At 42.4% G+C, this 26,462-nt stretch overlaps 1 protein-coding gene across 6 annotated transcripts in view; it reads right to left on the reverse strand.

Annotated features, from left to right (window-relative positions):
• Window positions 1-17,686: 17,686 nt before the first annotated feature.
• phf6 (PHD finger protein 6) overlaps window positions 17,687-26,462 on the reverse strand; it is an 86,558-nt gene continuing 77,782 nt past the window's right edge. For 3 of the 6 annotated variants that reach the window (XM_072271104.1, XM_072271105.1, XM_072271106.1), the window contains exons 11-12: window positions 26,077-26,182; window positions 17,687-25,141 (exon numbers count right to left, since the gene is read on the reverse strand). In XM_072271104.1, the coding sequence (XP_072127205.1) occupies window positions 25,112-25,141; window positions 26,077-26,182 (136 nt within the window). In that variant the 3' untranslated portion in view covers window positions 17,687-25,111. Of the gene's footprint in view, window positions 25,142-25,196; window positions 25,266-26,076; window positions 26,183-26,462 lie in introns of all 6 variants that reach the window. The other 3 variants (XR_011887601.1, XR_011887602.1, XM_072271107.1) reach the window with 3 other exon arrangements.

Here is a 26,462-nt window from a genome sequence, read left to right on the forward strand (position 1 = left end):
CCCACGGGAGGACTGCAGTGAGGAGGAGTCTGTGACCCACCTCTTTGCACACTGCCAGTTCGCAAAGAGGGTGTGGAGGAGGATGGAGGGGCTAGTGTCACGTTTTATCCCCAGCAGCTGCGTAACAGAGGACTCTCTGATCTACGGGCTGTTCCCGGGGACGCACACGGAGACCAACATCCGGTGCTGCTGGCAGATCATCAACTCGGTGAAAGACGCTCTTTGGTCTGCCCGAAACTTGATGATCTACCAGCACATGGAGATGTCCGTGGGAGAATGCTGCCGACTGGCACACTCTCGGCTGCAGGAGTACGTGCTGAGGGACGCACTGAAACTTGGTGCAGCCACCGCAAGGGCCCGGTGGGGAAGGACGACAGTATAGGTTTCTCCACCCGTGGGAGTGGGAGGGGTCGGTGGGCGGGGAGTATACCCCTCAACAATGAGATGCTAAGCTGAACTACTGGAGTGCCACGTGGGTGGCTATAAACACGGGTATTTTACTGAGTATAATGGAAACGTATGTAAAGGAGGAAAAGTTATTGAATGGTTTATTGTATATATTTATTTTTGAATAAAGTATATTTTGAAATAAAAAAAAATTTCTATGGGTTCCAGCACATGTAGGGGTGAAGGGGAATGAGAGGGTGGATGAGTTGGCAAAGAGGGCGTTAAAGAAAGAAAATGTGGAAATGCACATTAGTATCAGTAAAGCAGAGGTTAAGTGTGTAATCTGGGAAAAAGTCAACTGAATGTGGCAAGAAAGATGGGACAGGGAGGGGAAAGGGAGGCATTTATATCAAATACAAAAGAGTGTTGCAGTTACTAGGGTAGGTAATGGAAACAGAAGAGAGGAAATTGTGTGGACTAGGTTAAGGCTGGGGCATTGTACATTAAACAAAACATTGAAAATGATAGGGAAACACCAGACAGGATTGTGTGAGGAATGTCAGGAAGAGGAGTCAGTAGAACATGTAGTTCTGAGTTGCAGGAAGTATGGGATACAGAGAGAGATGATGAGAAATAAATTAAGGGAGTTGGGGATGCAGGAATTCACATTAAAAGGGATGCTGGGCATGGGTGAGAGAGAACGTCCAGGTATTTTTAGCGTTTTTAAGGGGTACAGGGGTTTTTTTATAGAATATGATGAATAAACAGGAATAGGATACTAGGATGGTCAAAGATGGGAGGGTGAAGTGTAGGTTTGTATATATATATATAAGAGATTGGGTGAAGGGATTTAGAATGTATGTCTAGTGCACATTCTGGAGCAGAGGGTGGCGGTAATGCACCATTAAGCTGGATGCCAACCGCTGTAAAACAAGATACAGACAGACAGGCCACTTGCGTAGGTTACGGCGTCCAGTTAACGCAGAAGTATAAACCAAATTTTCCCGTACACATCGCCTTTGGTGCTGCGCGGCTGCAAGTTTCTTGTGTACAATGTTAACAAAATTTTGAAATCTGTTAATATAATTGTGAAATATCCTGTAATTAATTCTGTTAATGAATATAATCCAAAACTTTTGTAAATAAGAAACATAATTTTTTACTTTGAAATATTTTTGAGCTTCAACGTTTTTACATTGTCAGTGGTTCATGTTACAACACTGTTACAAATTGTAACAATAACCACAAAGGTTAAGCTCATTGTTAATCAACCTCTGGCCTGCTGAACACCACTACTCAAAACATTTTATTTTTGCCATTCTGCCTGTCATTTCTTTTAACTGCTTGACATAATTTACGTGTATCATGAGTTGTAGTTAATGCTTGTTTGATGTGCATATTACAAAATATATATATATATAAAGTGATGTTGTCCATGTCCTTTCCCCTTACTGGTTTTTCAATAGACAATAGATGCAGGAGTAGGCCATTCGGCCCTTCGAGCCAGCACCGCCATTCACTGTGATTATGGCTGATCATTCACAATCAGTATCCAGTTCCTGCCTTCTCCCCATAACCTTTGATTCCGCTATCTTTAAGAGCTCTATCCATCTCTTTCTTGAAAGCATCCACAGCCTTCTGAGGCAGAGCATTCCACATATCCACCACTCTCTGGGTGAAAAAGTTTTTCCTCAACTCCGTTCTAAATGGCCTACCCCTTATTCTTAAACTGTGGCCTCTGGTTCTGGACTCACACATCAGCGGGAACATGTTTCCTGCCTCTAGCGTGTCCAATCCCTTAATAATCTTCAAGTTTCAATCTGATCCCCTCTCATCCTTCTAAATTCCAGTGTATATAAGCCCAGTCGCTCCAATCTTTTGACATATGACAGTCCTGCCATCCTGGAAATTAACCTTGTGAACCCACGCTGCACCCCCTCAATAGCAAGAATGTCCTTCCTCAAATTTGGAGACCAAAACTGCACACAGTACTCCAGGTGTGGTCTCACCAGGGCCCTGTACAACTGCAGAAGCACCTCTTTGCTCTTATACTCAAGTCCCCTCGTTATGAAGGCCAGCATGCCATTAGCTTTCTTCACTGCCTGCTATACCTGCATGCTTGCTTTCAGTGACTGATGTACAAGAACACCTAGATCTTGTTGTACTTCCCCTTTTCCTAACTTGACTCCATTTAAATAATAATCTGCCTTCTTGTTTTTACCACCAAAGTGGATAACTTCACATTTATCCACATTAAACTGCGTCTGCCATGCATCTGCCCACTCACCCAGCCTGTCCAAGTCACCCTGCATTCTCATAACATCCTCCTCACATTTCACACTACCACCCAGCTTTGTGTCATCGGCAAATTTGCTAATGTTACTTTTAATTCCCTCATCTAAATCATTAATATATGTTGTAAACAGCTGCAGTCCCAGCACTGAACCCTGCGGTACCCCACTTGTCACTGCCTGCCATTCCGAAAGGGACCCGTGAATCGCTACTCTTTGTTTTCTGTCAGCCAGCCAATTTTCAATCCATGTCAATCCATGTCTGCCCTAATTTTGCGCACTAATCTCCTATGTGGGACCTTATCAAAGGCTTTCTGAAAGTCCAGGTACACTACATCCACTGGCCCTCCCTTGTCCATTTTCATAGTTACATCCTCAAAAAATTCCAGAAGATTAGTCAAGCACTATTTCCCCTTCGTAAATCCATGCTGACTCGGACCTATCCTGCTACTGCTATCCAGATGTGTCGTAATTTCATCTTTTATAATTGACTCCAGCATCTTTCCCACCACCGATGTCAGGCTAACTGGTCTATAATTCAATGTTTTCTCTCTCCCTCCTTTCTTGAAAAGTGGGACAACATTAGCCACCCTCCAATCCACAGGAACTGATCCTGAATCTATAGGACATTGGAAAATGATTACCAATGTGTCCACGATTTCTAAAGCCACCTCCTTAAGTACCCTGGGATGCAGACCATCAGGTCCCGGGGACTTATCAGCCTTCAGACCCAACAGCCTATCCAACACCATTTCCTGCCTAATATAAATTTCCTTCAGTTCATCCATTACCCTAGGTCCTTTGGCCACTATTATATCTGGGAGATTGTTTGTGTCTTCCTTCGTGAAGACAGATCCAAAGTACCTGTTCAACTCGTCTGCCATTTCCTTGTTCCCCATAATAAATTCACCCTCTTCTGTCTTCACGGGCCCAATTTTGGTCTTAACTATTTTTTCCCTTTTCACATACCTAAAGAAGCTTTTACTATCCTCCTTTATATTCTTGGCTAGTTTACCTTCGTACCTCATTTTTTCTCCGTGTATTGCCTTTTTAGTTACCTTCTGTTCACCTGGAACCTACGAGCCTTCTCCTTCCCACCCTCCCCCTACCTTCTTTATAGGGCCTCTGCCCCTTCCCCTTACAGTCCTGAGGAAGGGTTCCGGCCCGAAACGTTGACTCATCGTTTCCACGGACGCTGCCCGACCTGCTGAGTTCCTCCAGCATGTTGTGAGTGTTATATAAAGTGCTGCACAGTTTTAAGGCCGTGTAAAATTCTTGCTCTGAGCAATGGTTGGACCATACAGCTGTAAAAAAAAGAGGTGGGGGAGAGGCAGGAATAGAGGACGAGGAAGGGGGACGGGAAGGATGAGGGGTGGGAGGGAGAGGGGTAAGGGTAAGGATGGGGTTGGGAGGGGGAGGGTAAGGATGAGGGGAGGGGGAAGGGGAGGGAGGAATGGAGGAAGGGATGAGGGTGAGAGGTCGAGGGGAGGGGAAAGGGGAAGGATGGAGGGGAGCGGAGGGGGAAGAAGAGAGAGACGGAGGGGAAGGGGAGAGGAGGGGAAAGAGAGACATTGAAGAAGAATGCTTTGGATACTGTTGCAGGGGACCCCCAGCCTGACAGGAGATGCAGCACCCAAGTCTTCAGCACTGAGTGGTGATGTGGCTCAGAAAGGAAGGGGGAGAAGAGAAATGCTGTGGTGATAGGCGATTGCATAGTTAGAGTGGTACACACCAGATTCTGTGGATGCAATAGAGACACCCAGATGATATGTTGCCTCCCAGGAACCAAAGCCACGGATATTCTAAAGGGGAGTGTGAGCAGCCAGAAGTCTTAGTACATATTGGCACCAATGACATAGATAGGAAAAGGAAGGAGGTCCTGAAAAGAGAATCGAGGGAGCTCTGTAAAAAGCTGAAAAGCGGGACTTTAAGGGTAGTAATCTCTGGTTTGTTGCTGTGTCATGCACTGGTATGGGTAAGAATTTGGCAGATGAATGTGTGGCTGAGGAACGGGTGCAAGGTGACAGGGCTTCAGATTTCTGTATCATTGGATTCTCTTCTGGCAAAAGAATCAGGCTACATTTGAATCAAAGGGGGACCATTCACCTTTCAGGCAGATTTGCTAGAGCTGCTTGGGATAGAAACATAGAAAACCTACAACACCATACAAAGCTGTGCCAAATATGTCCTTACCTTAGAACTACCTAGGCTTACCCACAGCCCTCTATTTTTCTAAGCTCCATGTACCCATCCAGGAGTCTCTCAAAAGACCCTATCGTTTCCACCTCCACCACTGTCGCTGGCAGCCCATTCCATGCACTCACCACTCTCTGCATAAAAAACTTACCCCTGACATCTCCTCTGTACCAACTTCCAAGCACCTTAAAACTATGCTCTCTCATGTTAGCCATTTCAGATCTGGGAAAAAGCCTCTGACTATCCACACGATCAATACCTCTCATCATCTTATACACCTCTATCAGATCACCCCTCATCCACCGTTGCTCCAAGGTGAAAAGGCCGAGTTCACTCAACCTATTCTCATAAGGCATGCTCCCCAATCCAGGCAACATCCTTGTAAATCTCCTCTGCACCCTTTCTATGGTTTTCACATCCTTCCTGTAGTGAGGCAACCAGAACTGAGCACAGTACTCCAAGTGGGGTCTGACCAGGGTCCTATATAGCTGTAACATTACCTCTTGCCTCAAACTCAAACCCACAATTGATGAAGGCCAATACACCGTATGCCTTCTTAACCACAGTCAACCCGCGTAGCAGCTTTGAGCATCCTATGGACTCGGACCCCAAGATCCCTCAGATCCTCCACACTGCCGAGAGTCTTACCATGAATACTATATTCTGCCATCATATTTGACCTACCAAAATGAACCACCTCACACTTATCTGGGTTGAACTCCATCTGCCACTTCTCAGCCTGTTTTTGCATCCTATCAATGTCCCGCTGTAACCCCTGACAGCCTTCCACAGTATCTACAACACCCGCAACCCTTGTGTCATCAGCAAATTTACTAACCCATCCCTGGACTTCCTCATCCAGGTCATTTATAAAAATCATGAAGAGAAGGGGTCCCAGACCAGATCCCTGATGGTTTAAACTAATTTGACAGGGGGATGGGATACTGAGTGATAGGGCTAAAGATGGGGCCGTAGGTTTGCAAGCAGAGGCAGTGTATAGTAAGGCTCAGGAAGGACAGGCAGATGATAGGTCAAAATTGCAGTCAGTGGGATGAGTTGCAGTGTGATATGAGGGCAAAAATTGAGAAGTGTGACAAGTTCCATAAGACATGGGAGCAGAATTAGACCACTTAGCCCATCGAGTCTGCTCCGCCATTCCATCATGGATGATCCTGGATCCCACTCAACCCCATACACTTGTCTTCTCACCATTTCCTTTGATGCCCTGGCTGATCAGGAAACTATCAACTTTGCCTTAATGTGGCCTCCACCGCAGTCTGTGGCAGAGCATTCCACAGATTCACCACTCCCTGGCTAAAACAAATCTTCCTCAACTCTGTTTGAAAAGGTTGCCTTGCAATCTTGAGGCTGTGCCCTCTTGTTCTAAATACCCCCAGCAACGGAAACATCCTCTCCACATCCACCCTATCTACTATTTTCAACATTTGGAGGTTGCAATGAGATCCTCTTGCATTCTAAATCCAGTGAGTACAGGCCCAAAGCTGCCAAACACTCTTCATATGTTAACCCCTTCATTCCCAGACTCAGCCTCATGAACCTCCTCTGGACTCTCTCCAAGGACAATGTATTCTTCCTGAAATATAGGGCCCAAAACTATTGACAATGCTCCAAGTGCAGCCTGACTAGTGTCTTATAAAGTCTCAGCATTATCTCCTTGCCTTTGTATTCAATTTCCCTTGAAGTAAATGCCAATATTGCATTTGCCTTCTTTACCACAGACTCAACCTGTAAATTAACCTTCTGGGAGTCTTGCACCAGGACTCCTAAGTCCCTCTGCATCTCTGATGTTTGAAATCCCCATTTAGGTAATAGTCTGCACTATTGTTCCTTTTATCAAAATGCATCATATATTTCCCAACACTGTATTCCATCTGCCACTTTTTTTTTAACTCATTCTTCAAATTTGTCTACATCCTTCTGCAATTGCATTGCTTCTTCAGCGCTATGTACTGCTCCACCTATCTTCATATCATCCGCAAACTTTGCCACAAAGCCATCAATTCCATTATCAAAATCATTGACAAACAATGTGAAAGGTAGTGGTGCTAAAACCGACCCCTGAGGATCACCACTAGTCACCGGCACCCGATCAGAAAAGGTCCCCTTTATTTCCACTCACTGCCTCTTGGCTGTCAGCCATGCCAGTATCTTTCCTGTTAAACAGTCTCATGTGAGGCACTTTATCAAATGCCTTCTGAAAATCTAAGTAAATGACATCCACTGCCTCTCCTTTGTCCACCCTGTTTGTTACTTCCTCAGAGAACTCTAACAGATTTGTCAAGCAAGATTTCCCTTTACAGAAACCATGCTGACATTGACTTAGTTTATAATCAGTCTTCAAGTACCCCAAAAACTCATCCTTAATAAGATTCCAACACTTTCTGAAGCATTGGGGTTAGGTGAACTGCCCTATAATTTACTTTCTTTTGCTTTCCAGAATACGGGATTGAAGGTGTTACATTTGAATGCACACAGTACATAGAATAAAGTGGATGATCTTATAGCACAGATAGTTTGGCAGGTATGATGTTGTGGCCATCACTGAGTTGTGGCTGATGGAAGATGATAGTTGGGAGTTTAATGTTCAAGGATACGCATTGTATTGAAAGGACAAGTAGAGGAGTAGGGAAGGACTGTTCATAAAAAGTGAAATCAGATCCTTTGAAAGGGATGACTTAGGGTCGTAATTCTTGTGCATAGAGTTACAAAACTGCAAGGGTCAAAAGCCCTGATGTGAGTTATATACAGGTCTCCAAACAGCTGCCAGGATGTGGGCTACAAATTACAATGGGAGATAGAAACATAGAAACATAGAAAATAGGTGCAGGAGTAGGCCATTCGGCCCTTCGAGCCTGCACCGCCATTTATTATGATCATGGCTGATCATCCAACTCAGAACACCGCCCCAGCCTTCCCTCCATACCCCCTGACCCCCATAGCCACAAGGGCCATATCTAACTCCCTCTTAAACATAGCCAATGAACTGGCCTCAACTGTTTCCTGTGGCAGAGAATTCCACAGATTCACCACTCTCTGTGTGAAGAAGTTTTTCCTAATCTCGGTCCTAAAAGGCTTCCCCTCTATCCTCAAACTATGACCCCTCGTTCTGGACTTCCCCAACATCGAGAACAATCTTCCTGCATCTAGCCTGTCCAATCCCTTTAGGATCTTATACGTTTCAATCAGATCCCCCCTCAATCTTCTAAATTCCAACGAGTACAAGCCCAGTTCATCCAGTCTTTCTTCATATGAAAAGGCATGTCAAAAGAGTAATGTGACGATAGTCATAGGGGATTTCAATATGCAAGTGGATTAGGAAAATCAGGTTTGTGTTGGATCCCAAGAGAGGAAATTTATAGAATGCCTACAAAATACTTTTTAAGAGCAGTTTGTGGTCCAGCTCACTAAGGAATTGACTATTTTGGATTGGGTATTGTGTAATGAACCAAATTTGATTAGGGAATTTAAGATAAAGGAATTCTTCAGCACCTGATGATATGATAGAAGTTATCCTGCAACTTGAGAGGGAGAAGCTGAAGTCAGATGTATCAGTATTACAGAGGCATCAGAGAGGAGCTGGTCAAAGTTGAATGGAAAGCGACACTAGCAAGGATGAGGGCAAAACAACAATGGCTGGAGTTTCTACGAGTAATTTGGAACACACAGGATAGATACATTCCAAAGTAGTAATATTCTAAAGGTAGTATGACACAACTGTGGCTGACAAGAGAAAAGTCAAAGACAACATAAAAGTGACAGGAAGAGCAGATAATAGTGGGAAGTTAGAGGATTGGGAAGCTTTAAATAACCAACAGAAGGCAACTAAAAAAGCCATAAAGAGCAAAAAGATGAAAGGTAAGCTAGCCAACAATATCAGAGAGGATACCAAAAGTTTTTTTTCCTCCCAGAGAGAAAACAGTAAAAGAAAGGGGAGTGTAGTTATTGACTGATGGAAAATTACACTGAAAAGGGGACATAGAAATGGCAGATGAACTAAGTATTTTGCGTGTCTTCACTGTGGAAGACTCTGACAGTATGCCTGAGTTTGAGAGTGTCAGGGGGCAGAAGTGACTGCAATTGCGATTACTAGTGGGAAGGTGCATGGCAAGCTTAAAGATCTGAAGGTTGATAAGTAACCTGGAGCAAATGGACTACACCCACGGGTTCTGAAAGAGGTGGCTGAAGAGATTGTGATAATGATCTTTCAAGAATCACAAAATTCCGGCATGATTCCAGAGGACTAGAGAATTGCAAATGTCACTCCGCTCTTCAAGAAGATAGGGAGGCAGAAACCAGTTAGCCTGGGAAGACATTGGAGTTCATTCTGAAGGAGAAGATTGTGGTGTGCTTGGAGCCACATGATAAAATGGGCCAAAGTCAGCATCATTTCCTGAAGAGAAAGTCTTGCCTGACAAATCTATTGGAATTCTTTGAAGAAATAACAAGCAGGGTGGACAAAGGAGAATTGGTGGATGATCTAACATATAGAGAGGCTTTGAGGAAAGAGAAGCAGAATAAACGGTGTAAAGACAGTAAGGTAGAAGGGCTGAAATGTGTGTACCTCAATGCAAGAAGTATCAGGAACAAAGGTGATGAACTGAGAGCTTGGATACATACATGGAATTATGATGTAGTAGCCATTACAGAGACTTGGCTGGCACCAGGGCAGGAATTGATTCTCAATATTCCTGGATTTCAGTGCTTTAAGAGGGATAGAGAGGGGGGGAAAGGGGAGGAGGGGTGGCATTACTGGTCAGGGATACTATTACAGCTACAGAAAGGGTGGGTAATGTAGCAGGATCCTTTTTTGAGTCAATATGGGTGGAAGTCAGGAACAGGAAGGGAGCAGTTACTCTATTGGGGGTATTCTATAGGCCCCCTGGTGGCAGCAGAGATAGAGGAGTAGATTGGGAGGTAGATTTTGGAAAGGTGCAAAAATAACAGGATTGTTATCGTGGGTGACTTTTAACTTCCCTAATATTGATTGGCACCTGATTAGTTCCAATGGTTTAGACAGGGCAGAGTTTGTTAAGCGTGTCCAGGATGGACTCCTGTCACAGTATGTGGACAGGCCGACTAGGGGGAATGCCATACTAGATCTAGTGCTAGGTAATGAACCGGGTCAGGTCACAGATCTCTCAGTGGGTGAGCATCTGGAGGACAGTGACCACTGCTTCCTGGTCTTTAGTATTATCATGGAAAAGGATAGAATCAGAGGGGACAGGAAAATTTTTAATTGGGGAAGGGCTAATTATGAGGCTATAAGGTTAGAGCTTGCGGGTGTGAATATGATGATGTATTTGCAGGGAAATGTACTATGGACATGTGGTCGATGTTTAGAGATCTCTTGCAGGATATCAGGGATAAATTTGTCCCGGTGAGGAAGATAAAGAATGGTAGGGTGAAGGAACCATGGGTGACAAGTGAGGTGGAAAATCTAGTCAGGTGGAAGAAGGCAGCATACATGAGGTTTAGGAAGCAAGGATCAGATGGGTCTATTGAGGAATATATGGAAGCAAGAAAGGAGCTTAAGAAGGGGCTGAGAAGAGCAAGAAGGGGGCATGAGAAGCCCTTGGCGAGTAGGGCAAAGGAAAACCCCAAAGCATTCTTCAATTATGTGAAGAAAAAAAGGATGACAGGAGTGAAGGTAGGACTGATTAGAGATAAAGGTGGGAAGATGTGCCTGGAGACTGTGGAAGTGAGCGAGGTCCTCAATGAATACTTCTCTTCGGTATTCACCAATGAGAGGGAACTTGATGATGGTGAGGACAATATGAGTGAGGTTGATGTTCTGGAGCATGTTGATATTAAGGGAGAGGAGGTATTGGAGTTGTTAAAGTACATTAGGACGGATGAGTCCCCAGGGCCTGATGGGATATTCCCCAGGCTGCTCCACGAGATGAAGGAAGAGATTGCCGAGCCTCTGGCCAGGATCTTTGTGTCTTCGTTGTCCATGGGAATGGTACCGGAGGATTGGAGGGAGGCGAATATTGTCCCCTTGTTCAAAAAAGGTAGTAGGGATAGTCCGGGTAATTATAGACCAGTGAGCCTTACGTCTGTGGTGGGAAAGCTGTTGGAAAAGACTTTTAGAGATAGGATCTATGGGCATTTAAAGAATCATGGTCTGATCAGGGACAGTCAGCATGGCTTTGTGAAGGGCAGATCGTGTCTAACAAGCCTGATAGAGTTCTTTGAGGTGACCAGGCATATAGATGAGGGTAGTGCAGTGGATGTGATCTATATGGATTTTAGTAAGGCATTTGACGAGGTTCCACATGGTAGGCTTATTCAGAAAGTTAGAAGGCATGGGATCCAGGGAAGTTTGGCCAGGTTGATTCAGAATTGGCTTGCCTACAGAAGGCAGAGGGTCGTGGTGGAGAGAGTACATTCAGATCGGAGGATTGTGACTAGTGGTGTCCCACAAGGATCGGTTCTGGGACCTCTACTTTTCGTGATTTTTATTAACAACCTGGATGTGGGGGTAGAAGGCTGGGTTGGCAAGTTTGCAGATGACACACAGGTTGGTGGTGTTGTAGATAGTGTAGAGGATTGTCAAAGATTGCAGAGAGACATTGATAGGATGCAGAAGTGGGCTGAGAAGTGGCAGATGGAGTTCAACCTGGAGAAGTGTGAGGTGGTACACTTTGGAAGGACAAACTCCAAGGCAGAGTACAAAGTAAATGGCAGGATACTTGGTAGTGTGGATGAGCAGAGGGATCTCGGGGTACATGTCCACAGATCCCTGAAAGTTGCCTCACAGGTGGATAGGGTGGTTAAGAAAGCTTATGGGGTGTTAGCTTTCATAAGTCGAGGGAGAGAGTTTAAGAGTCGTGATGTAATGATGCAGCTCGATTAAACTCTGGTTAGGCCACACTTGGAGTACTGTGTCCAGTTCGGGTCGCCTCACTATAGGAAGGATGTGGAAGCATTGGAAAGGATACAGAGGAGATTTACCAGGATGCTGCCTGGTTTAGAGAGTATGCATTATGATCAGAGATTAAGGGAGCTAGGGCTTTACTCTTTGGAGAGAAGGAGGATGAGAGGAGACATGATAGAGGTGTACAAGATAATAAGAGGAATAGATGGAGTGGATAGTCAGCACCTCTTCCCCAGTGCACTACTGCTCAATACAAGAGGACATGGCTTTAAGGTAAGGGGTGGGAAGTTCAAGGGGGATATTAGAGGAAGGATTTTTACTCAGAGACTGGTTGGTGCGTGGAATGCACTGCCTGAGTCAGTGGTGGAGGCAGATACACTAGTGAAATTTAAGAGACTACTAGACAGGTATATGGAGGAAGCAACACACATCAAAGTTGCTGGTGAACGCAGCAGGCCAGGCAGCATCTCTAGGAAGAGGTGCAGTCGACGTTTCAGGCCAAGACCCTTCGTCAGGACTAACTGAAGGAAGAGTGAGTAAGAGATTTTAAAGTTGGAGGGGGAGGGGGAGATCCAAAGTGATAGGAGAAGACAGGAGGGGGAGGGATGGAGCCAAGAGCTGGACAGGTGATAGGCAAAAGGGATACGAGAGGATCATGGGGCAGGAGGTCTGGGAAGAAAGACAAGGGGGGGAGAAACCCAGAGGATGGGCAAGGGGTATATTCAGAGGGACAGAGGGAGAAAAAGGAGAGTGAGAGAAAGAATATGTGTATAAAAGTAAGTAACAGATGGGGTACGACGGGGAGGTGGGGCATTAGCGGAAGTTAGAGAAGTCGATGTTCATGCCATCAGGTTGGAGGCTACCCAGACGGAATATAAGGTGTTGTTCCTCCAACCTGAGTGTGGCTTCATCTGGTTGGAGGAACAACACCTTATATTCCGTCTGGGTAAGATGAAGATTTCTCCCTCTGTCCCTCTGAATATACCCCTTGCCCATCCTCTGGGTCCCTCCCCCGCTTGTCTTTCTTCCCGGACCTCCTGTCCCATGATCCTCTCTTATCCCTTTTGTCTATCACCTGTCCAGCTCTTGGCTCCATCCCTCCCCCTCCTGTCTTCTCCTATCATTTTGGATCTCCCCCTCCCCCTCCAACTTTCAAATCTCTTACTCACTCTTCCTTCAGTTAGTCCTGACGAAGGGTCTTGGCCTGAAACGTCGACTGCACCTCTTCCTAGAGATGCTGCCTGGCCTGCTGTGTTCACCAGCAACTTTTATGTGTGTTGCTTGAATTTCCAGCATCTGCAGAATTCCTGTTGTTTGGTATATGGAGGAATTTAAGTTGGGGGCTTATATGGGAGGCAGAGTTTGAGGGTCGGCACAACATTGTGGGCTGAAGGGCCTGTACTGTGCTGTACTATTCTATGCTCTATGTGTACTTGGATTTTCAGATCGTCTTTGACAAGGTGCCACACATGAGGCAACTAGATAAGAGCCCACGGTAATGATAGGAAAAGTACTAGCAAGGATAGAGGTTTGGCTGATTGGCAGAAGGCAAAGATTGGGAATTTATTGGAGCTTTTTCTGGCTGGCTGTTGGTACCAAGTGCTGTTCTGCAGGGGTTGTGTTGGGACCACTTGTCTTCACATTATTTGTCAGTGATTTGGATGACGGATCTGATGGCTGTGTGGCCAAATTTGCAGACAATATAAAGATGGGTGGACGAAAGCTGAAGAAAACTTAGAATAGATGAGAATAGGCAAATAAGTGGCAAATGGAATACAGTCTCGGGAAGTGTATGGTCATGCACTCTGAAAGAAGGAACAAAAGCATAGATTATTTTCTAAATGTGGAGAAAATTCTAAAATCCTAGCTACAAAGGGACTTGGGAGTCCTTGTAGGATTCACTGTATGGTAACTTGCAGGTTGAGTTAGTGGTGAGGAAGGCAAATGCAATGTTAGCGTTCATTTAGTGAGGACTAGAATATAAAAACAATGAAGTAATGCCAAGGTTTCATAAGGCACTGGTGAGGCCTTGCTTGGGAGTATTGTGAGCAGCTTTGGGCCACTTACTTAAGAAAGAATGTGCTGACATTGGAGAGGATTCAGAGGAGGTCCATGAGAATCATTCCAGGAATGAAAGGGTTATCGTTGGAGGTGTGTTTGATGGCTCTGTACTGACTAAAATTTAGAAGAACAAGTGACATTGAAACATATCAAATGTTGAAGGTCCAGGTAGAGGGGATATGGAAATGTTTCTTATGGTGAGGGAGTCTAGAACCACAGGACACAGCCTCACAATAGAGTGACAACCATTTGAAACAGATGAGAAATTTCTTTAGCTACAGGGTGGTCAATCTGTAGAATTATTTTCTATAGGCAGCTGTGGAGGCCAGGCCTTTGAGTTAATTTAAAACAGAAGTTGATAGGTTCTTGATTAGACAGGGCATGAAAGGTTAGATGGAGAAGGAGGAGAATGGTGTTAAGAGGGAAATTGAAATGGTTGAGAATTGATGGGCCAAATGGCCTAATTCTTATCCAATATCTATGGGAGGGAGGGGAGATGGAAAGGGAGGGAGGAGGAGATGGGAGGGTTAAGAAGGGAGAGACTGAGTGAGTGGGAGAAAGTGGGGGAGGGGTAGAGGAAGGGAGCAGTAGAGGTGGATAGGCAGGGAGGGTGAGGGGGTAGGGACAGAGGGAGGGGGAGGGTTGGTGGGCGATTGGTAGAGGTGATGATGGAGTCTGTGGTAGTTAAGCTGCAGTTGGTGATGGAGGAGCTAGTTGATGGGCACTTGGCAGTGGGAGAGGATGAGATGGGTGCCGGTAGGTGTAGAGTGGATGAGGGTTTGAGCAGGTGGGTGGAGATGGAGATACCGGTAGGTGTTGGTGAGAAGTGGTGATGTGGAGACTGATAAGTCTGTGGTGGGGAGAAATGGTGTGGACCTGTTTGGGGATGGGCAGATATACTTCATACTTATAGAAGGATTTAGGAAAGTGAGCCAACAGAGAAGATTCCCTGGTGGGTGGGTGGGAGGATTTGGTGATGGAAATGGGAAATATCTCCTCAGTGTGAGCAGCAAAGATTGAAACAAATCACTAATTTGTTCTTGCCTGCTAATAATGACATTCCAAGGCCTGGCCTGACTTGGCAACATCATGGTGGATACAACCTGTTGTCAAGATCTAGGCAAAGAGTCAACTAGTTAATTCATTACAACCCAGGGCACTGAATCATGGGACACAAAAGGTAGTAGTTGGCCCAGTGACCCTGGACTGGGCCCACAGCTCTGGCAAGGTCACTGCCCCTTCTGCCCTCAATGAGCCTCCCACCGTCATTATTCTGCCTGTCAACAAAATCTCTGTGCTCAGCTGAGGCACCAGTTTGATTCACAGAAGACAGAACAGTCAAGCCCTTTGGCCAACTGTTATTGAGGTTGGTACAGAGGCTTTGTGGGCCCAGGTTCAGTCCTGAATCCCCACTTGTACTGTTGTATTCAAATGAGGGAGTTACAGTCTAAATGTTCACGCATTCTCTTCAGTTGCAGATGGTAACATAGCTCAGAAGTACACAATGCAAGTTGTGGATTTGAGAACCAAGAAAAATGATCATTTTAAATACATATTGCAATCATTTTGGCGAGGCAGTGGCTGTACAGAAATAATTAGCAGTTTAGCTCTAAGTTGGCATTGTAGTTTCTGCTGCTGTTTCGTTGCTCCAACGACTGCTTTAGTCTCCACCTTGGGTGTTACCTGTGTGGGTGATCTAGTTTTCCACAGCTGAATTTTCTTCCACTTCCGAAGATCTCCTCATAAGTTAATTGGGTCCTATAAATTACTCACATGTAAAATAGGTAGTGAAAGAATCTAAAGGAATTGAAAATTACAAACATGAGAAAACCTGCAAATGCTGGAAATCGAAGGCAACAAGAGTCCTGAAGAAGGGTCTTGGCTGAAACATCAACTATTTACTCTTTTCCATCGAGGCTGCCTGACTTGTTGAGCTCCTCCAGCCTTCTGAGTGTGCTACTAAAGGAGTTGGAGCTTGAGAGAAAATTGCAGGATAAGAGAGAGATGGGGGCGGGGTAGGGGTGAGAGGTGAATGGAAAGCAGGATGACTCTTTTGGGAAGCAGTGTGGACTCCATGGGGCAAACGGCCACTGAACTCAATCATTAACCCTGTTTCTCAATCAGATACAGTGCACAGTACTGCGGCAGTTAACAGTATTTCACTATTTAGGATACAAAATGCTCTCATAAGATTCCTGGATTGACAGAAATGCAGAATTGAATCTGCTCCAATTTGTCTACCGGCACAACAGGTCACAGCAGATGCCTTTTCATTAGCTCTTCACTCAACTCTGGAACATCTGGACAGCAAAGGTGGTCTTTATCGATTACAACTCAGCATTCAATACTGTCATCCCCTCAAAACTAATCAATAAGTTCAAGACCTTGGCCTCAATACCTCCTTGTGCAATTGGAACCTGTATTTCCTCATTTGGAGACCCCAGTCAGTTAGGATTGGCAATACCACATCCTCTACAATTTCCATCAGCACTTGTGCACCACAAGGCTATGTGCTGAGCACCCTGCTCATCTCACTTTACCCTTACAACTGTGTGGCTAAACACAGCCATATTCAAGTTTGCTGATGACACCATTGTCGCAGGGCAAATCAAATGTGGTGACATATATTGAGGGGGAATGAAAATCTGGCTGAGTGGTGCCATAACAAAAACCTCTTACTCAATGTCAGCAAGACCAATGAGCTGATCATTGACTTCAGCAGGAGGAAACCGGAGGTCCATGAGTCAGTCCTCATTGGGGCATCAGAGGCGGAGAGGGTCAGCAACTTGAAATTCCTTGGTGTTATCACTTCAGAGGACCTATTCTGGGTTCAGCATGCAAGTGCAATTATGAAGAAAGCATAGCAGTGCCTCTGCTTCTTTGGAAGTTTGCCAAGCCTCAGCATGAAAACTAAAACATCTACAAATTTCTATAGATCGGTGGTGGAGAGTATATTGATTGGCTGCACTACAGTCTGGTATGGAAACAGCAATACCCTTGAATGCAAAATCCTAAAAAAGTAGTGGATAAAGCCCAGTTCATCACAGGTAAAGCCTCCCCCACCATTAAGCTCATCTACAGGGAACGTTGTCACAGGAAAACAGCATCCACCATCGAGGACATGCTGTCTCACTGCTACCATCACTAAGGTGACACAGAAGCCGCAGGACTCATCATCAGGCTCAAGAACAGTTATTACTCCTCAACCATTAGGTTCTTGAACCAGAAGGGATAATTTCACTCAACTTCATTTGCCCCATCACTGAAGTGCTCCCACAACCTATGGACTCACTTTCATCTCATATTCTTAATATTTATTGCTTATCTTTTAATTTATTGAGATAATGTGGAATAGGCTCTTCCAGCCACGCTACCTACCCAGCATCTCGCACTTTAACCCTAGCCTGATCACAGGACAATTTACAATACATATTTAACCTACCAACCAGGACTTCTTTGGACAGTGGGAGGAAACTGGAGCATCTGGAAGAAACCCACGCAGCCACAGGGAGAACATACAAACTCGTTACAGACAACAGATCCTGGGTTGCTGGTACTAGAAAGCATTGTGCTAACCATGCTTATTATTTTTATTTTGTATTTGCTGTTTGTCGTCTCTTGCACACTGGTTGAATGTCGAGCTGGTGTGGTTTTTCATTGATTTCCTTACAGATTTATGGAGTCTGCCCGCAAGAAAATAGATCTCAGGGTTGTATATGGTGACATGTATGTACTTTGACAATAAATTTACTTAGAATTTTGAACAGCACTAGATGCTTGGAATCAACATTAGAACTCAGCTCTGGGATGGATTTAAATTCTATAATCTGTACCACATTGATAAGCAAAACAATGTAAGGCAGAAACACTTTTATTAAAAACATTCATTGACAAGTGTTGTGGGCAAAAAAAGTTACATGATGATACTTCAACTGAGAATACTAAATACATAAAAGTGGGAATGTAACATTTTTGGTGCATTTTATCGAATGTCAAAGGCAATTTTATCTCAACAAGGTTTCAAAGCTTCAATATCTGACACCAGTGAATATTTTACAATTTCAGTCCTAATTTGATTCAGCATTCCATCATTGCATGCAAACAGAATCACTATTAAACAATTACTTAACAGTAAAAATGCTGGAGATTTTAATTAAGCTTTTCCAACTCTGAGTGACCTACAGCTAATACAGATGCTACACAGTATAGTCTCGGGAACAAAGGTGAAAGTTTCCAAACACTCCATAGATAATTCACCATGAGAAAATTAGTGGCTTCAAATATTGGTTCAAGTGTAACCAGGCCATACACACCAACTCTTAAGATTTAGAACAAAACTTTATTAACAATTTTCTAATCAATGAGCAGTTTTTAAATGATTAACTGTACACGGTTGTGGTAAGGCTATTTGCATGTTTAATATCAAAACATGAATGGACATAATGTACCTTACAAACACATCATCGTCAGTCGACTTTCCAAATCTTGAAGCCATCTCTTGTCAACTTTCACTGAGTATGGGTGCTGTTGTCAAGGCCAGTATTTACTGCCCATCCCAACTGTCAGGAAAGCACAGGCCTGATTCTGAACCACTGCAGTTTTCTTTCTGGTATTTTAATGCAACCTAGTAACGTACTTAGCCATTTCAGAAGGCAGAAAAACAAAAGTCAAAGTCTATAATATGGGGCTACAGACCAACCAAGGAGTGCCTTTCCCTATTGATCATGAGTGAACCAATTAAATTTGCATGCCATTCCAACTACTCAAATATTCCTTGAGATGTGAACTGCGTTTTTTGGAGTTATATTAGAGCTCTGGATTACTGATGTCTCTTTGAAGCAGAGGTGTCAAAATCTCTACAGAACAAGATAAACTATGTAAATCTATTCTTTTCAAGGCAAGATATCAGAAGCTGCTGCAAGCATTGTGAAAGCAGAGAAAATAATGATTAAATTCCCATTCAGGTTGCATTTGAAGAATAATGGTATCTACTGAAATGGTTTCAGCTCATGGAAGGTGTACTAAAGTCAACAGGAAAAAATTTCTCCCTTGTCTGGGTTGGAAAGGATCATATGGAAACTCAGATAACCAGAAACTTCACTACACCCATGTGGAATGATTCACTTGTAGCCCAAATTCACCCCACGTGAACACAGTCTTCCTATTTCATGTTTAAGGCACTTAGATGTCTATTGAATGTAAACCTCCGTTGAAGTGCAACGTCTAAATAGCCAGTGTAAATTCTGATATTAGCTTTTGGCAAGTAAGTCAACTTCCAGCTTTACAAAAATCAAAATGAACTGTGGTAAACCATTCTGCAGGGTGCAAAATGCAGCTAGTTATTTTCCAGTTGATATTAATCAGTGAATTAAGGTGGTGTAGTGCTGTGGTGTCAGTTTTGCCATTACTGAAGATTATTACCAGATATGCAATAGGAAAGTTTCCAGGAATACCAATCCTACAGGAAGAGAAAATACATATTTCCTCCACTTATTTGCAGGATTGTGTGGGTACTGTTTCAAACCATATCTTAGCAAGGGTAAAGAGGAGGAAACAATTTTCATTAGCAGATGATTGACAGTGATGATTTGGGAGTACACTGCTTGGTGGAAAAAGAATAAATCATAGCTTTCAAACTACAGTGAGACAATGTGACTGCTGCAATTACTCTGCATGGAATTTCAAAGTTCACTGCATTTTCATTTTCAAACTGATTACATCATCCCATCACTTCAAATATCAAATGCTGTGGTTGGAATATTTCACCAGACAGCATCTCAAGCATCTGGATATATTCTTTAATTCTTTTGTGTCTCAATGTGTCACTCATCGGTAATACTGGAACATACAATAAAGAGATTGTGATTTCCACCACAGCTACTGGAAAGTCAATCCTGTCCATTAGAAGGGGCAAAGGGACCTTCTGTCAGAGGACCAGCAAAATACAAGACAACCTCTTGCGAGAGGCAAGTTCATCAACTCTTAGACAAAATAGGGCAGCTTCCAACAATGGCTGAAAATTAAACACTAACACGTTATGACAGAAGAAATCTAACAAATGCAAATTGCTCATAGATGGCCCAAACCTCTTACATAAAAAGCAAAGCTAAAACAGTGCCACACAAAGTTAAAGAGAATGAACCATGCAGAGATCAACAAAAAGGCACATTACTCTCATTGAGAGGATTATGGACGTGTTGCTTCATAAGGCTGTGTTGAATCATGAAATAATATATTCCACGATTCATTGTGAATACGGGAGAATGAACAGAGATAAAGCATGCACAGACAAATACGAGCTGAATTAGTTTGGCATAACATTGTGAGCCGAAGGGCCTGTTCCTGAGCTGTACTGCTATATGATCTAATATTGCTAGAACAGAGTTGAAGATGACAAAAATCAGGGAGTGGTGATGGAAAAGGCAATATTTTGACGAGAGGATGCAAGAGGATTTGTTGGAGTTCTTTATTGGGTGGGACCAGAGGTCATGGGTTAAGGGTGAAAGATGAAAAGTTTAAGGAGAACATGATGGGAAACCTCTTTACTCAGAGGGTCGTGAGATTGTAGAATGAGCAGCCAGCACAAATGGTGTACGCAAGCTCAATTTCAACATTTAAGAGAAGTCTGGACAGGTACATGGATGGTAGGGAGTATAATGGGAGTAGGCAGTTTAATTGGTTTCAGCATCGATTAGATGGGTTGAAGGGCCTGTCTCGTGCTGTACTTCTCTACGACTATACTGATGATGATTGAATAGACGTCCAGTTAAATTAAGAAATAATAGGGAAAATAATTACACTTTAAATAGTAAGACTGAGAAGCAGATTGGTCTCTGTTTATAAAAAAACAGGCCAAGAAAATGGCAAATAGATGAGGTATTAAGTGACAAATTTTAAGGACAGCAGTGTTGGGCTGAATTGACAAGTAACATGAAGATTGACAGGGCGATGGCCAGACAGGCTGCAAAGGGGTTTAAATTGACTCATTAACCGATCCAAGTTCTCCAGTTTAATATCCCAAGATTACAAAAGGCTTTTAACAGGGCAAAGAGCAATAGATTGTTTCCCAACATCAGCAGAACATTTAAAAACAATTAAAATAATCAAACAAATTTTGAAAAAATAATTGTAGGTTGAAAATAGATCTGCTTCAACGCAATAATCTGTTAATAACTTTTGTGAAAATGAGTAAGGTGCTTTCTTTAAAGAGTGGAAGATTTCAGAGAATGAAGATAGTGAGAGTTCATTGTTTAATTTAAATAGTATGGGGAGAGATCAGAGAGTGAAATGGAACTGGGTACGGACAGTGTGATTAGGGGCCAGACAGTACAACTTAGAATGGGTTAGATATTAAAAGAACAAGGACAGAAAATATGGGTTATGATTCTAACCACTATCCTCCCTCAGCACTCCTCCATGTTCCATAAAGCAACATTAAAATTAGGAAGGATACAAATGGATTGTACATTTCAGTATCCAACATCACTCATCAAACCTGCCACAAAGAGCAAAAGTTGAATTTCTTCGGTGAAATGGGGATGCTTGCCTCAATATCAGGGCAGATCTATCAGTGGCATTAAGGAAGCCCCAGGAAACATTCCAATAGCTGAGGTCAAACCAAAATGATTCCAGCTTTAGGACGTCTCTGCAGTAGTTTCTTAGAAGAGCATCCAAGCCCAACCGTCTTTATCTGCTTTAAAAATCACTTTCCTTCCATTATCAGGTTGGAAGTGGAAATGTTTCCTCATGATTACAGAATATTCAGTTGCAGCTGCAACTCCTCAGCAAACAAAGCAGTTGACATATACAGGCAGCCCTCAAGCACATCACTGAATGGTTAGGCAATGATCAATTCCAACAAGAGACAGTCTAAACATCTACTGTTTCAATTTAATTCACTATCATTTGGAAAACCATATGTGGGGCAAGTCATGTCTTACTAACTTTATTGATTTTTTGACAAGCTAGCAAAGACAGAACTGTGGATATTGTTTAGATGGATTTCAGTAAGGTGCTACCAAGGTCCCTCATGGGAGGCTCATCCAGAAGATTATGATGCATGGGATCCATGGTGAATTGGCCAATTGAATTCAGAATTAGCTTGCCCATTGAAGACAGGGCAGTGGTCAGAGGGACTTATTCTAGCTGGATGCCTGTGATTAGTGGTGTTCTGCATGGATCTGTACTGACACCTCTGCTGTTTGTGATGTATATAAATAACCTGCATGAAAATGTAGATAGGTGGGCTAGTAAATTTGCAGATGATATGAAGATTACTGGAGTTGTGGATACTGACAGATTTAGTTTAACCCAGCCAAATGTGAAGTGTTGCACTTTGGTAGGTCAAATGTAAAGAGACATTACACTGTTAAATGCAAAACCCTCAGTGTTTGCTTTCATCAGTTGAGGAATTGAGTTCTTAAGTCTGGAAATAATGTTGCAGCTTTATAAAACTCTAGTTGGGCCATATCTGGAGTATTCCATACCATTCTAGTCACTCTATTCTCAAAGGGATATCAAAGCTTTGGAGAGGATACAGAAGAGATTTATCAGGATGTTGTCTGGATTACAAGGTTGGACCAACTTAGGCTGTTTACTCTGAAGCAGTGGAGGCTCAGGGGCTATCTAGTAGAGGTCTTTTAACATTACGAGAGGCATAGATACAGTAGATAAGACTATCTTTTTCCAAGAGTTAAAGTATCTAATACCAGAGGGCACACATTTAAGGTGAGGAGGAGTATTTTCAAAGATGCGAGGGGCAAGTTGTCTTTTTTAAATACACAGAGTGGTGGATGTCAGGAATGTGCTGCCTGGGGTGGTGGTAGAGGCAAGTACATTTGGGACTTTGAAGAGACATTTAAATAGACACATGAATGTGAAGGAAACACAAGGTTATGGACATTGTGCAAAGAGAAGAAATTTAGTTGGCCATTTAATTATAACTTAATTGGTTCAGCATTACAGCATGGGTTGAAGGGCCTTTTCCTGTGCTGTACTGTACTGTTCTATATTCCATGTTAACAGCTTCTCCCCGCCATCAGATTTCTGAATGGTCCATGCATGCCAACTCATCATTCCTTCCTTTTTTGCACTATTTAAGGTAATTTTATGTCTTTATAAATATGCTGAGTTTAAATATTGTTCTACTGCTGCAACATAGATTCCATATCATCTAAGTCAATGATAATAAACCTGATTCTGAGATGACCCTTCAGGGATTAGAGTGAGTGAAATGTGAGAAGGAAGAGCCATATTTACTGCAAGACCAAAGTGTTGTTCTTCAGCTGATCCAAAGGAAATATTATCATGGTCAAACCACAGTCATTTCTGGAGTTGCCTATTACACAGGACCACTGACCAAGTTGGCCCATAGTACCAATTGGGGTAAAAATACAGAAAGTAAAGAGATGGCTAAGAATTGATTTGCTCAGAGTCCAAAGATCCCTACTTTAGTCTGCTCTGTTCCATGAAATGAATATGCAATGAATGTGCAGGCAATGTGGAGTTTTGTCACCAATACCACCACCCCTGTATGATGCAGAGGGAAGCTTCCAATACAGTACTATTACAATCATTTGTCTTTGTAAAATATGCACTAGAAGTTTGAACTTAGTATATTGCTGCCATTGCAGCATTTAAAATTATACCAAGCTTATCCCAGCCATTGTGCGCTTGTCAAAAAGTAATAGCCTCCAACTGTTTTGGCAAAGAAAACCATGGAATATTTTATAAGCTTCTAAAGTGAAAGCTTAAAAGAAAACTAAAATCACAGCTAAGTGTTTGCTAATATTAGCGCAAGCAACTAAGGAAAATTAAAGCGTTTACCAGAAGCACAATTAATTTTGACCAACAACATATGGTCAAAAATTATAGTTGCTGGTAAAATTAACATGTAAAACATTCATCTGAACATATAGAACACTTGAAAATGAGGGACATCAGAAATCAGATACCTTTAAACACTGAGGACAGATATAATATATATAATATTTTAAAAATATTATTTTGTTTAACACCTAACCACCTACTATAAAAAGACTGAAACAGAGTCTGGTGCAGTGTATCCACCACCGATACTAACCTATCCTCAAATTGTCTCGCTTCCACTTCTAACATCAATATAGGTGATGTATTAGTTAAAAAAAAAGGCAGAACTAGCACTGCTTTCTAATTAGAAGTAAACTAATTGTCTAACATTGTTTTTAATTTGAAGTCTTAACTTTTACAGTTTATACAACTCAATTTTAAGTAAAATCACAAATACAGAAAGAAACCCAACATGGAATTCATACACCTAACAAATGCTGTTTAATAGTCAAAATTATCTTCAAATTTGCAGCAAAATACAACACTGATTTCAACATCTAATCTAAAACATGATTTCATCAATGCCATTCGCTGAGATTAGGCCAGTTGTAATGACTAATTAGACTTCTGCGGATGATCAGATAGCAAATATAGTCAATAATTTCTGAAGGTTTATTATACTCTGCCCAATAAAAACTGGATAAATTTCGTGCTTCTAAAGTGGAGATACCAAAACTTGGAAACTGTCTTGTCTACTCTTTGTTTCCTCTTTTTTTTAAATCAGTTATTGCCAGATGGCACAAGAACTAGGTCCACAAACACTTGAGTTTTACCAATCCAACTTTAGGAGATGCTTTCAATTCACAGCTGTGTAAAGAAGCGGCTGGATCCACAGCCTGATACCTAGATTTGACAGTACTAACATTTGGACCATTTCACTAAACAGATGACTGTTAGCAGCTGCATCAAAAGCTGTAAATGCTTATTGTTTAGAACTACAAACTTGAAAACCACTGAGTGCTAAATCAGATATTGGTGCTGCAAATGTTCGATTCCAGTCCTGGGCTGGAGATTTTCATTTCAAACTCAAACTCCAGAAGTATCAAAAACACATACATGTTCCCTCTTAGAGTCTTCATTATGCTGAATACAGGCAAGGCAACATGTCCCATATAGTTCATTTCACTAAAACAAATTCAGAAGGATGTAATAGAAATAGTCTAATAATCCACTTCTGGAACATTCCAGAAAAAAAGCAGGTATATTAGCTAGGCGATTTCACTATATTTCCCCTCAGAATGAGGAGTATTGCCAGAATAAAATATGTTCTTAAACGATCTTTGGATTTTTTTTTAAGGTCCTCACAAGCCCATGAGCAGTTTAAGCACAATATACCAGCCACTTCCACTCAGTTCACAGGCATTTTCTTGGCACTTTTCTGTATCCAAGGCTCCTTTTTCAGTTTTTCTGTTCAACATAACGGGGAAAAAAGAACAGTTGGCTAAAGTTATTGGTATAGCAATCTGTCTGACAACCCATTCAACATGCAAGATTACCTCTAGAGATTCAGGCATCCATTTAATCAGAAGGAATTTGAATGCATTTTTCTATACCTCTTCTAAGACCTAATGAACAAACAAAAAATGACTATTACTTATAACGTCTTGAAATTTAACTAATCTATCAGTAGTGATAACATGAATGCCAGCTTTTATCTCTTGCACACATCTGCTAACTCAATGACAGGCTTTGAGAGGCTGGATATTCATTTTGGGCAAACAGGCCCCTTGCAGATTCACTCTCCATGTCCTGATGTGTTTGTGAGCAACTAAACCATTGAAGCTCAATCATTTACTTCCCATGCCTAGGGTAATGCATTAGATATGTTACTAATCCCAGACCACAGTGCCAAAATCAACTTCAGCACAACACAGAATCAAACTTACGTGCAACTCCACTCGTCAGACATTACACATGTCAATAATAAACTAGGATTTAAGTGATATTTCAGTTGCCACAATCTAGGGTTTTTAATTTCCACAAAAAATCTGGATAAAATTCTATTAATTAGTGCTACCTAGCCTATGTCCTTGTCCATCTCCCAAGACAGAAGTTAAGATGGTGACAATGATCAGCTGGTGTAACTGGCATCACTGGGGCCTCATTGTCATGACTTCCCATTTCTAACCCTCGTGCTAAGTGTAGTTCTCACCAGTGACACTCATCTGAAGAATACAATTTAAACATCAGTCACAAGGGGAAATATTGCTAGGAAGGCATTCTCCACAGCAGCTCCATCACACCATATAGGGTGGTGAAACAAAACACTCGTTTTGTTTTGTAGACAAGCAGTTTTCATTTGAAGGAATGTCTTTTCCTCCAGAGCAGAGTATTTTAATGTTTATTACATGCAAATGACCCACACCCTCCATGTACCTCTCGATGATCAGCTTCTTGCTCCCTTGCACAACGTGAGACACTTTCTCTTTCTTCATCCTCCTCATCTCGCTCATCATTTCCACTGTGATTTTTACAGTAAAGCCTGTAACAAAAGTTTTTTAAAAATTATACACAACACTCATTCTTTGCTTTCAATTTTCTAAATTCAAAATCCTTTGATAATTCTTTAAAATGTCTCCATCAGGGATTCTCAAAACATTGTTTATTCACGGAAATGAGAAGAGTGATTTTAAATGCAGACAAATGCAAATCGGTCTAGTTTCCTAAGCCTAACAGCAGAGGATATTGAGTGATAGCATTTATGGCCATTTGGAAAGGGACGGCCTTGTGTAGGGCAGGCCATGATTTTACTTTGAGTAGGT

Source organism: Mobula birostris, chromosome 10 (assembly GCF_030028105.1).
Source record: "Mobula birostris isolate sMobBir1 chromosome 10, sMobBir1.hap1, whole genome shotgun sequence".
Lineage (NCBI taxonomy): Eukaryota > Metazoa > Chordata > Chondrichthyes > Myliobatiformes > Myliobatidae > Mobula > Mobula birostris.